Source organism: Triticum aestivum, chromosome 2A (genome assembly GCF_018294505.1).
Source record: "Triticum aestivum cultivar Chinese Spring chromosome 2A, IWGSC CS RefSeq v2.1, whole genome shotgun sequence".
Lineage (NCBI taxonomy): Eukaryota > Viridiplantae > Streptophyta > Magnoliopsida > Poales > Poaceae > Triticum > Triticum aestivum.
Window position 1 is genome coordinate 714,807,257 of NC_057797.1, and position 11,739 is coordinate 714,818,995.

General features: G+C 46.1%; 2 protein-coding genes and 1 pseudogene across 3 annotated transcripts; 1 reads left to right on the plus strand and 2 right to left on the minus strand.

Moving 5' to 3' along the window:
* Window positions 1-1,443: 1,443 nt before the first annotated feature.
* LOC123186123 (putative disease resistance protein RGA1) lies at window positions 1,444-7,128 on the plus strand (annotated as a pseudogene).
* A 672-nt stretch (window positions 7,129-7,800) lies between these two features.
* LOC123190472 (uncharacterized) lies at window positions 7,801-9,556 on the minus strand. The gene is made up of 3 exons (XM_044603120.1): window positions 9,139-9,556; window positions 8,874-9,039; window positions 7,801-8,701 (listed from the first exon to the last, which is right to left on the minus strand). The coding sequence occupies exons 1-3, from the start codon at window positions 9,229-9,231 to the stop codon at window positions 8,637-8,639; spliced, it is 324 nt and encodes a 107-aa protein (XP_044459055.1). The 5' UTR covers window positions 9,232-9,556; the 3' UTR covers window positions 7,801-8,636.
* Window positions 9,557-9,681: 125 nt separating this feature from the next.
* On the minus strand, window positions 9,682-11,739 carry LOC123190471 (transcription factor GTE2). 2 transcript variants are annotated; one of them, XM_044603119.1, is made up of 3 exons: window positions 10,428-11,739; window positions 10,166-10,328; window positions 9,682-10,060 (listed from the first exon to the last, which is right to left on the minus strand). In XM_044603119.1, exons 1-3 carry the CDS (start codon window positions 11,598-11,600, stop codon window positions 9,996-9,998), a joined length of 1,401 nt encoding a protein of 466 aa, XP_044459054.1. In that variant the 5' UTR covers window positions 11,601-11,739; the 3' UTR covers window positions 9,682-9,995. The 2 variants fall into 2 exon arrangements, with proteins under 2 accessions (XP_044459054.1, XP_044459053.1); XM_044603118.1 differs by having other exon boundaries at window positions 10,163-10,328; window positions 10,428-11,735.

The window sequence follows — 11,739 nt, forward strand, 5'->3', positions numbered from 1 at the left end:
GCATGAAATAGTTGATGTACTGATACCAGCGTCTCGTGTCATTTGTGTTTTTGTACCGGCTGTTTGAGCTTGGTGTTTCACTTCCGTCCACCTGCACGGTATGTTTGGGTCATTACGAGGATGGGTCTTCTGTTGTGCCTTCCGATCCGTGTCAAGTTGGTTGTGGCGGAATCAGAGGGGAACGAAGTTTCTCCCGGTGTTGTAATGTTTGGGTACCTCTTGTCCTCTTTTAAAGGTTATGCTCCCACTTCTTCTGTCCGTTATAAATGGTGCATCATATATGTGCCATTTGAGAGTTTTCTTATTTTCATATACTATTTATTTAAATTGTTTTACCTTTTAAACCGTTCAAACCGTGAACCATTTTCATCGTTGTATTTCTCGCCTCGGAATATTTGAAACTAGATCCCATATTAATAAGTTTTGATGAACTTCTATTATGGAAAAAACTAGAAGAGAAAATAACCGAGCCGGAAGCACGATTTCCCCTGCTTTTTTCCCTTGTGCCTCTTCGAAGCAAATCTGTACCTCTAGCGTAAGAAAAGAAACATGTTTTCTTCTTTTTTGTGTGCCTCCACGATAAGCAAATATGTGCCTCTCGTGAAAGAAAAGAACATGGTTTTTTCCAAGAGGGACAGTTATGCCTCTCGCAAAAGCAAATATGTGTTTCTCCTGAAAGAAAAAATGCGCTTTTTTCTCTTTTCGAGAGGTACCGTTATGCCTCTGACGGAAGCAAACTGCTTCCACGAGAAGCAAATTTATGCCTCTCACGAAAGCAAATCATGGGCCTCGTCGGACGAGGCCATGGCACAACGTTCCCGCCGTGCAAGGCACCGGGCGCGGGAGACGGCCACAGCCCTCGCGGCGGTTGACGTCGGTGAGGAGGAGTCGCATTCTCCAACGCCCTGTATGACGCATCAGTCCGGCCACCGCAACCGCGTCGTGGTGGACGTCTGCGACTCGTCTCAGGATGGATCCGTCATCGATCTGACGTCCACCGGCATCGTTTGGGTTTCGGGCTCCGACGAGGAAGAGTAGGGCATGAAAGACGACAACGCCTTGAGCCCCGTGGGCCAGCTCGTTTCCATGCTCTACTCTACCTTGCCGGCGACCGGACCAACATTCTGAGGAGCGCAGCCAGCCGCCGGACATGGCCACGGCGGAGACGGGCGAGCGGCGAGCGGAACCGGGCAAGCTCCGTTTAGATTAGGTTTCATGTTGCATGTAATAATATGGATTTGAGGTATCTAGACGTGGAATGCATTTTTTGAGACGTGACCGGTCACTGTCCGCAGACGCATCCAATCACGTCCGCGGGTGTTTGAGGGGTCAGATTTGCCAGGTCCGGCTATAGATGCTCTAACCTCTCCAAAAAGAAATATCTCCATTGAACAATTAAAAATAAACTCACGCGTCAACCGCATTTGGCTCCCTGTACTTTCGCATTGTATATTGTTTCTCCTCTGCTCGCCGGCTCTCAACTCTCAACATCCCTGGCTCCCTGTACTTTCGCATTGTATATTGTTTCCTCCATTGACCATCGCTCGAATAGCTCCCACCGGATCTGATGGAGGCCGCGATTGCATGGCTGCTGCAAGCCATCCTTGCAACACTCCTGATAGATAAACTCGATGCGTGGATTCGACGAGTCGGGCTTGCCGATGATGTTGAAAAGCTCAAGTCGGGGATCAGGGGCATCAAGATGGTGGTCTCTGCTGTGAAGGAGAGGGGGATCAGGAACGAGTCGCTGGATGAATCTCTCGCTCTTCTCAAGGATCTGCTCTACGATGCCGACGATGTGGTCGACGAACTCGACTGCTACAGGCTCCAAGAGCAAGTTCATGGAGGTGGAGGTACGCCTACTGCCCGGCTGTCTGCAGATCTGCTGGTTTGATCATAGCTTGCTTTAGAAAAAATGAAATTGATACTAACTGGTCAAGGACGACCATGCTTTTCTGGTCCATTTTTCTTGTGGCACAGTTACAAGGGACGAGCCAGTCGATGAGATATCAATGGGGGATGCTGACACACTGAATAGCAGTGGTGGCACATTACGGTCCGAGGTATGGAAACACTTTACGATCACAGAAAAGGATAACGGAAAGCTTAACAAAGCAATATGTAGACACTGTGACAGTGAGTTTAACTGTGATACGAAGACCAACGGTACAACATCTATGAGAAAACATTTGGAGAAAGAACATTCCGTAACTTTTATGAAAAAATCTGGAGCACATCCACCAAACTCTTCAAGGTACCTAAAGAAAATTGAATATATCGTTTATATGCATCTCCTTGAGTGCACTACCCACCATTTTTCTTTTCTTACTGCAGCACTGATGAGCCTATTGTAATTGGCAAATCATCCAGGAAAAGAAACAAACGTTGGTCCAATGCATGGGATACTTTTGATGTTATTATAGAAGAAGAAAACGGAAAGCCAATCAAGCAAGATGTAAATACTGCCTCACAGAGATCAAGTGCCGGGCAAACACCGGGACATCAGGTATGCTCAACCATTGTAAGATTTGTAAGAAGAAACCTGGACCAAATGACCAGACACCAAACCTATCAAGGTAGGCAAAGCATGCATCGACACATTTTTAGAAATCATGTCTCGCTGGTTCTAATAGCCAATTGGCAATGTTTTTCTTACTGCAGCACGGGTGATGCTATTGCAATTCCGACACCTATTGTAATTGGTGATTCATCTAGCAGAAAACGAAGGAGAGTAGCTGAGGAGTCACCACAAATCACTGCAGCTAATACACACACCATTTGGGACAAGGATACATTATCCAATAGGATACGAGAAATTATTAAGCAGTTACAAGACATCCAGGGGGAAGTGAGCGAGGTTCTCAAGCTACATGTCTTCTCCTCCAGTTCAGATCACAACCGGAGTACAACCTTTGATCAGCACCTAAGGACATCAAGTCTTGTTCGAGGAGAAGTGTACGGAAGAGTTGCAGAAGAGAACTCCAAAATAATAAAGATGATAACAGAAGAAAAATCTGATGGTGTAGTTGTTTTGCCTATTGTAGGCATTGCAGGTGTTGGGAAAACAACACTTGCTCAACTTGTATACAGTGATCCAAATGTGGAACGCCAATTTGACCAAAGGGTATAGGTTTGGGTGTCGCACAAATTTGACGAAGTGAGACTAACAAGGGGGATGTTAAACTCTATTTCTGGCGAAAGGCATGAAGAAATAAACTGTCTTGCGAAGTTTCAGGAGATCTTGAAGAGTCATGCCAACTCAAAGAGACTTTTAATTATTTTAGATGATGTTTGGGATGACATGAACAGTAATATCCAATGGGATAAAATGTTGGCTCCTCTGGTATCAAATCATGTGAAGGGTAATGTGATTCTAGTCACAACTAGAAATATGTCTGTTGCACAACGGTTAGGCACCCTCAAACCGGTCAAGTTAGGTGCTCTGGCAAATGATGACTTCTGGTTATTGTTCAAATCACGTGCGTTCGGTTATGAGAACTGTGAGGAGCATCAAAGTCTAAGTATCATCGGTCGGCAAATAGCTGAGAAGTTAAAGGGCAACCCACTAGCAGCTGTCTCTACAGGAGACCTATTAAGGAAGAAACTTAACACCGATTATTGGAGAAACATTCTAAAGTATGAAGACTGGAAATCCATGCAGCTCAGAGGAGGAATTATGGCTGCTCTGAAGCTTAGCTATGATCAACTTCCCTACCATTTACAGCAATGTTTCTCATATTGCTCCATATTCCCCGACAGTTATCAGTTTCTTGGTGAGGACTTGGTTGGTTTTTGGATTTCACAGGGATTTGTAAACTGTAGCAACTCTAGCCAGAGATTGGAGGATATAGGGCAGTGCTATCTGATTGATTTGGTTAACCTGGGCTTCTTTGAAGAAGTTAAAAGAGAAGAACCCTATCTAGGCAGTCAAGTTCTTTATGCCATATGCGGTCTCATGCATGATTTTGTGGTGATGGTTTCAAGGACCGACTGTGCAAGTATAGATGGTCTGCAGTGCAACAAAATGCCTCAAACTATACGACATTTGTCAATAGTAACTGGTTCTGCATATAACAAAGATCAGCATGGGAACATTCCTCGTGATGAGAAGTTTGAAGAAATTCTGAGAAATGCAATTACATCAGTTAGCAGATTGAGGACATTGGTGTTACTTGGGCATTATGACTCTTCATTCTTAAGAGTGTTCCAAGATAAATTCAAAGAGGCACATAATTTACGCCTGCTGCACATGTCTGCAAGATCCGCTGATTTTCGAAAACGTGCGTCTGATGAGGTGGACGGGGCTTTCCCTCAAGTTTTGAGCAAGTTGTACCATCTTCAAGTATTAGATGTGGGGTCATACACTGATCCTAATATACCTGATGGTATTAATAATCTTGTTAGCCTACGGAATCTTGTTGTACACAAGGGGTTGTACTCTTCCATTGCTACCATTGGTAACATGACATCTCTTGAGGAGCTACATGGTCTTAAGTTTCAAATTACTAGCAACTTTGAGATAACACAGCCACAATCCATGAGCGAGCTTGTACAAGATTGGGTACATCAACTAGATAATGTTAAAACTCTGAAGGAGGTTTATGAGGCAGCCCAGAAAAAAAACGAACTCTTAGAAAAACTGCATTTATCCTGGAAGGAATCTCCTGAGGAAACATGCGTGGAGCTCTTGCAAATGGATGTAAGTGGCCTAAGTTCTGAGCTGTCTATGGACACAGAAAGAGAGGTGCTTGAGGGTCTTCAGCCAGATCGGCACTTAGAGATTCTCCAAATATCTGGGTACAGTAATGCTACCTCACCCACTGGGCTTGCCAGCAATATCTCATTTACCTCCTTGCTGACGCTTCAGCTATACAATTGTGGAGAGTGGAAAACACTTCCATCTCTAAGAAGGTTTACGTTTCTGACAAAGCTAAAGTTGAGCAACCTGCAGAAAGTAAAAGATGTATTGGTTCCTTCACTGGAGGAGCTAATTTTAGTTGAAATGCCGAAGTTGGAGAAATTATCATGCACTTCTGTGGAAGGTATGAGCTCTAGCCTAAGAGCACTGCAGATCGAGGATTGTCAGGCACTAAAGGAGTTTGATCTGTTTGAGGACAATGATAATTTCGGAACTGAGCAGAGGTCATGGTTGTGTGGTCTTAGGATATTAATTCTGAGTGATTGCCCACATTTGAAAGTGTTGAAGCCTCTTCCACCCTCACCCGCCTGTTCTGACTTGCGCATCAGTGGGGTTTCAACACTTCCGTATAGTATGAAGGGATCATCTAGTGAAAAGTTATGTATTGGGAATTTTGATAAGGATAAGACGATGGCTTGGTTGAATCTTTTGATGAGCTGAGAATACTGGATGACAAAATTTTGGCATTTCATAATCTTAGCAACCTCAAATTCATGGATATATCTGATTGCCAAGATCTAAGGTCTTTTTCGTTTGAAGGTTTTAGTAATCTCGTCTCTTTAACGAATTTGGGAATATCCATGTGCAAAGAACTTTTCTCTTCGGATGTGATGCCAGAGCATACCCTTGAAGATGTGATAGTTACGAATTACAGGGCCTTCCCATCTCTTAAAAGTCTGACTATTAGCTCATGTGGAATAGCGGGGAAGTGGCTATCTCTGATGCTGCAACATGCGCCTTACCTCGAGAAACTGAGTATAGATGATTGTGAACATATAACAACAGTACTGTTACCGATGGAAGCGGGAGAAAATAGTCTATCAGACATTATCTCAGCCAGGGAGGACTCGTCATCGGGAAACCAAGATGAAACATCGACCTGGTTAGCTCGAGATGGACTCTTGCACGTTCCATCAGATCTCATCTCCTCTCTCAAGGAGATATTTATTTGGAATTGCCCTCGTCTAACATTTAACCAGGGCAGCGAATGCTTCTCTGGATTCACCTCCCTTGAGAGGCTAATGATTTGGGTTTGCCCTGAGCTTCCCTCGTCATTGGTGCATAAAGAGGGAAGTGATGACGGGGAGAACGGGAGATGGCTCTTCCCGATATCACTTCGGGAATTTGACATCAGCGGCTATTCCCAAGAAACACTGCAACCCTGCTTTCCTAGAGATAGTACCAGCCTGACAAAGTTAGCGGTATGGAGCAGCCCAGATTTGCAATATCTACAGCTGCACTCATGCACCGCACTGGAAGAGTTGTTTATCAATGACTGTGAATCGCTCGCTGCCATAGAGGGCTTGAACTCCCTTGGCAACCTCAGGCATTTGACAGTATACGGCCTCAGGCAGTTGTCTGCATGTTTGGAAAGCTTTTCAAGGCTGAGCTATAGACTATGCTCTCAGCTGGAAACACTCAAGATCGATGACCCATCTGTCCTTACCACGTCATTCAGCAAGCACCTCACCACCCTGCAACGCCTACAACTTACACGTTTGAAGAAAGTGAGGAGACTGACCAATGAGCAAGAGAGAGCCCTTGTGCTCCTCAAGTCCCTGCAAGAGCTCGGTTTTTCTTATTGTTTTGATCTAGTAGTTCTTCCTGCGGGGCTGCACAACCTTCCTTCCCTCAAGAAGTTGAAGATGGACGCTTGTCCGCGAGTCTCAAGGCTGCCGGAAACAGGCCTCCCACTTTTGCTGGAAGAACTAGACATCAAGTTTTGCAGCAAGAAGCTGGCTGATCAATGCAGGCTGCTAGAAACAAGCAAGCTAAAAGTCAAAATTAGTCTATGCTCTTGAATTGGTTACTGGACGCCATATTAAGCACATGTTTCTTCTACACATACAACAACAAATATTGCTGGCTTGCTTTTAAATAGAAGTGTTATCATCTATGTTTTTAAGGCGACGCCTTACCGCCTTAGGGAGGGGGGGCGCTTTGGCGCCTAGGCGACGCCTAGGCGGGCGCTTTGGACGCCTAGGCGCCCAAAGCGGTCGATTTTCCAAAGCGGAGGGGGAGCGCTTCGACGCCTAGGCGTCGCCTTAGGGACGCCTTTAAAACATAGGTTATCATTCCGGAACGAATACATCAAGTGACAGGTAAACTGGCATGTTTTGTTGTTTGTTATTCATCTCATCATGTCAACTAAAGATAGTTAATGTTCTTCCTTTTTTGTGGTGTGATTAATTTTCATTTCCTCAACTGCAGAGTGCAGAGATAACTACTGGAGATAAATCAGAAGGCGTCTTATGTTATTTATTACACAAGTTGGTTACTTGGTTTAACGCAGGCATTCCTTGCTACACCATGCACATATGCTCTGCAGCTACAGTAATGCATATCGGATATCGGAATACTAGCAACAAGATGAGACAGATATGCTGGGTTTAATTAAATTCATGTCTTGTTCTAATGATCAGTCAGAAGTCAAATGGCTCGGCAGACAACTATTATGTTCATAAAATTATTATTTCAGGTGGGGAAGCACTCCCCCTGGTGACGTTTCAAAAGAAAAAAAATATTTAATTTGAATATGTAAGCCTGTCGTCGGCGATTACTAGTTTCCTTTGTGGTGATAATGAGTGATGCAGACATGACGGCATGTGTATGTGCTATGCTATCCTGGTGCGTTCTAACAAGCTCAATTTTTTCACATATTTTTGCCTTTGTGGTGCTTCAACTATCAAACTGTTCTTGTATCGTCACACAATTTGCTCCAGATCTTTAGTCGTTCTCTCAGTGGTTCTTTGCTTTGCAGACTTGCGGTTGTCATTTTCTTTAATCTTAACCTGATATTTTGCTAGAGCCATGGTCGGGAATGTGCGACACAAATAAAATTTCATAAAAAAGAAGTAAAGGCCAGGATTAGTTACCCGAGTGCATGATTAGATCAGAGAAGAACAAGCATCAACTCATTGTTTCAATTCGTGGAGAAGAAACTTATCACGTCATCTCACACCAGCACTGAAACTGCATCAATCATTTCGGCCATTAAGCAATTGCTCAACATTAGCAAGGAAAAAATGTGTTAACAGTGACAAACATAAGCAACCTAATTTCCCAGAAATTGCAACAGCTAGCCTGCACCTTTTTTCCAAAAGAAGCTCACCTGCACCAGGTACTGACATTCGCGCAGTTATAATCAAGAAATGCCTATAGCAACAGGAAATTATAAAGTTACAGGATAATAAATATGCCAGTTTAAGCTTGACATATCTGATAATAATATAGTTAGACAACTGTTGAAACCAAAGGTGGGTATAATCTTAGAAAGTCGAGCAGCACTACAAGGATGGAAATTCGCATTCAACTCATGTTTGCATGGCTACTGAAATTTATATCATACATATGCCATTCTCATGTCCATATACATCACAAGACAAAGAGGATAGCCATGATTTCAATATTTTCTTACTCCCATGCCATAGTTGCGTCGCCCATAAGCATATATAAAACCAGTACACAATAGATGTGCTAGAGAAAACACATCAATACAAAAGCCACCTTCAGATCAGAAGGCCGGATGAACTAGACCATGCCTCATTAGCCTCCACTTTTCACTTATATAGACATAGTTGAGCTGAGCTATCAGATTACCCACAAAGCCAGCCATCCACTAGGAACCAAGTTAACTAAATCCAAGCCGACATGAACATCCTGGAAATAAGTAATCACATCATCCACCTACTCAAATCCACTGTTAAAGCAACCTCCTCTACACCAGAGAACGAGCATTGCTAGCTTCTGAGGTGCTGCCCCCTGGGCTCCCTGACTCTGATCCTGTAAACAGAGTCAAATGCAATACATTGTAGGAAGTTTAATTCATTTTTTTTTTGGAAAAGGGGATGTACCCCAGCCTCTGCATCAGAAAGATGCAAGGAAGTTTAATTCATGAAGATTAAAAACGATGTTTCTCAAAAAGGGAAAGAATAAACATTTGGTTCAGCAGTACCACTGGATGATGAAGAACCACCACCCGAACCACCAGAGACAATCATGGCCTCAGCACCCTTTTCGATCTCCACTGATTGGTAAGTTGCGGTTGGCATCTCATCATCAATATTTACACACTCATCCACCTGCTCAGACACTACAGTGTTCTCAGGATTCTCGCTCTCCTGTAAATAACAAAACAAGCAACACCCGTGAGAGTCCAATTTGCATACCCACTAACTGCAAACAAGAACAGCACATGTTGTTTCCTCTATGGCCATTACCACATCAGCATTGTCAACCAATGTAGGCACAGCACCATTCACAGCTTCAGCTCCAACAGCATCGTTGACCTCAGCAATGTCCACATTCATCATCACGGCTCGTCGGCTCCTTTGAGCGCCTTGTTGAACATTTCGACCATGTAAGTAGCAATCCCTGCAAAGAAAAGAAGAACATTCGCAATGGGCAAATTTGCCGCACTGGCAAACACAAGCTGTAACTCAGAAATATTTGAATGTAAAATTAACTCAGAAATTCGCACCAGCACACCAAACACGTTTTACTGGCACTTCAATTAAATGTTGGGAAAAGCTTACAGCAACAGGAAGTTCTCTTACCCAGTAATAACAAGCCAGTTAAAAATAATACATACTCTAACTGAAATCAAGGGTATAATTTCAGAAGAGGCAAGAAGCGTCACCAGGACAAAAGAGTCCCAATCAACTCAGGTTTGCTGGTACTGAAATTTTTATCGCTCATATACCTTTGAGAAAGATTAAACCATTCTCATATCAATATAAGTCACCAGACAAAGATGGAAACCATGATTTCAACATTTTCTTACTCTGATGCGATAGTTATGTCGCCCATAATAAGCATTAGTACACAACAGATGTGCTAGAGAAAACACATCAATACAAAAGCCACCTTCAGATAGAAGGCCAGATGAACTACAACATGACTAGGTACCCTCCACTTTTCACTTCTATAGACATAGTCGAGCTGAGCTATCAGATTACCCACAAAGCCAGCCATTCACTAGGAACTAAGTTAACTAAATCCAAGCAGACATGAACATCCCAGAAATAAGTACTCACATCCTCCACCTACTCAAATCCTACTGTTAGAACAACCTCCTCTAAACAAGAGAACGAGCATCGCCAGCTTCTGAGGCGCTGTCCCCTGAGCTCCCTGACCCTGAACCTGTAAAGAAAATTGAATGGGAAACATTGTAGGAAGTTTAATTCATGAGAATAAACGATGTTTCTCAAAAAGGAGAATAATAAACAGTAGGTTCGACAGTACCACTGGATGATGAAGAACCACTTCCCGAACCACCAGAGACACTCGTGGCCTCAGCGCCCTTCTCGATCTCCACTGATTGGTAAGTTGCGGTTGGCATCTCGTCATCAATATCTACATACTCATCCACCTGCTCAGGCACTACAGTGTTCTCAGGATTCTCGCTCTCCTGTAAATAACAAAACAAACAACACCCGTGAGAGTCCAATTTGCATATCCACTAACTGCAAACAAGAACAACACATGATGTTTCCTCTACGGCCATTACCACATCAGCATGGTCAACCAAAATAGGCACAGCACCATTCACAGCTCCAGCTCCATCAGCATTGTTGACATCAGCAATGCCCCCATTTATCATTGCAGCTCGTCGGCTCTTTTTGAGCGCCTTGTTGAAGTTGTTGACAAATCGATCAAGCTCCCACTGCGTCTCGATGTCCATTTCATCGATATCCAGCTCAATCTCATCCCCAAGCAGCTCCGGGTTATTGACATTCCTCTTGCGCACAATCTGCAGCACATTATGCATCTTCTCTTCAGGTAAGCTCTCCAGCCCCGCCCTAAGCATGTTCTTCTCCTCCAAGCTCATCTGCCTCTTGTTCAGCTCCCTCGCCTTGGGTTTCGGCATCCTCACCGCCCTCGGCTTGACCTGTGCTGGGAGTGGGACCACCGGAGGTGGCAGTTCCGCTGGAACTGGCAATGGCACTGGCACCGGCACCAGTGATGGAAGGCGTCTGCATTCCTCCTCGAACCAAGAGACGGCGGCAGCGTACATCTTCTCGAACGAGGCGAGGAGGTCGCCGGCGAAGGTGTGGACGGTGTGGCCGGCCGGGTTGTACCGCAGCGCGTTGGCGAAGGTGAGGCGGACGTCGGCGGCGAAGGCGTCGTGCGAGGGGTAGTTCCTGGCGGCGAGGTTGGCCTTGACGGTGCCGAGGTCCATGGGGCTCTTGATGACGGCGTGGTAGTCGTGGAGGCCGAGGGTCTCGACCTCGACGGGCGCGTTGAACCAGATGCTCCGCTTGTCCTTGCGCAGCTTGGACAGGATCTGCGCGCACCGCTTCCGCATCGCCGCCCGCAGCTTCGACGGGGGCGCGGGGAGGCCGCCCTCCCTCGGCTGGCCCCGCCGCGGCTGCCGGTGCTGCTGCTCGAGCTCCAGCTCCTGCTGCCACGCGTCGATGCGGGAGAGGAGGGCGCGGACCTGGCCGAGCTCGCCCGCGAGGCGGTCCCGGAGCGCGCCGGCCTCGCGGTGCGTGAGCCCCGACGGCCGGAACGTGGCGTAGCCGACCCCCGGCGAGGCCAGCGGGTGCTGCGCCCTCGAGCCGTCGGCGGGCGGGAGGGCGCGGTGGCCGGGGTTAGGGCTCGGCGCGGGCGCGAGCGGGCCGCGATTGTCCCCCCAGTGGTGGCTCTGCGCGCGGCGGCCGGCGATGAGCGCGGAGGCCATGGCCGCCGGTGCCGGGATCGGTGGTGGGCTCTGCCAGTTGGATCCGGTCCCCGTCCCCGTCCCCGTCCCCGAGAGCGCACGGCAGCCGAGGAGGGGGGGGGGAGATTTTTTTTCCGCTGCGCGGCTGGTGGATCCACCC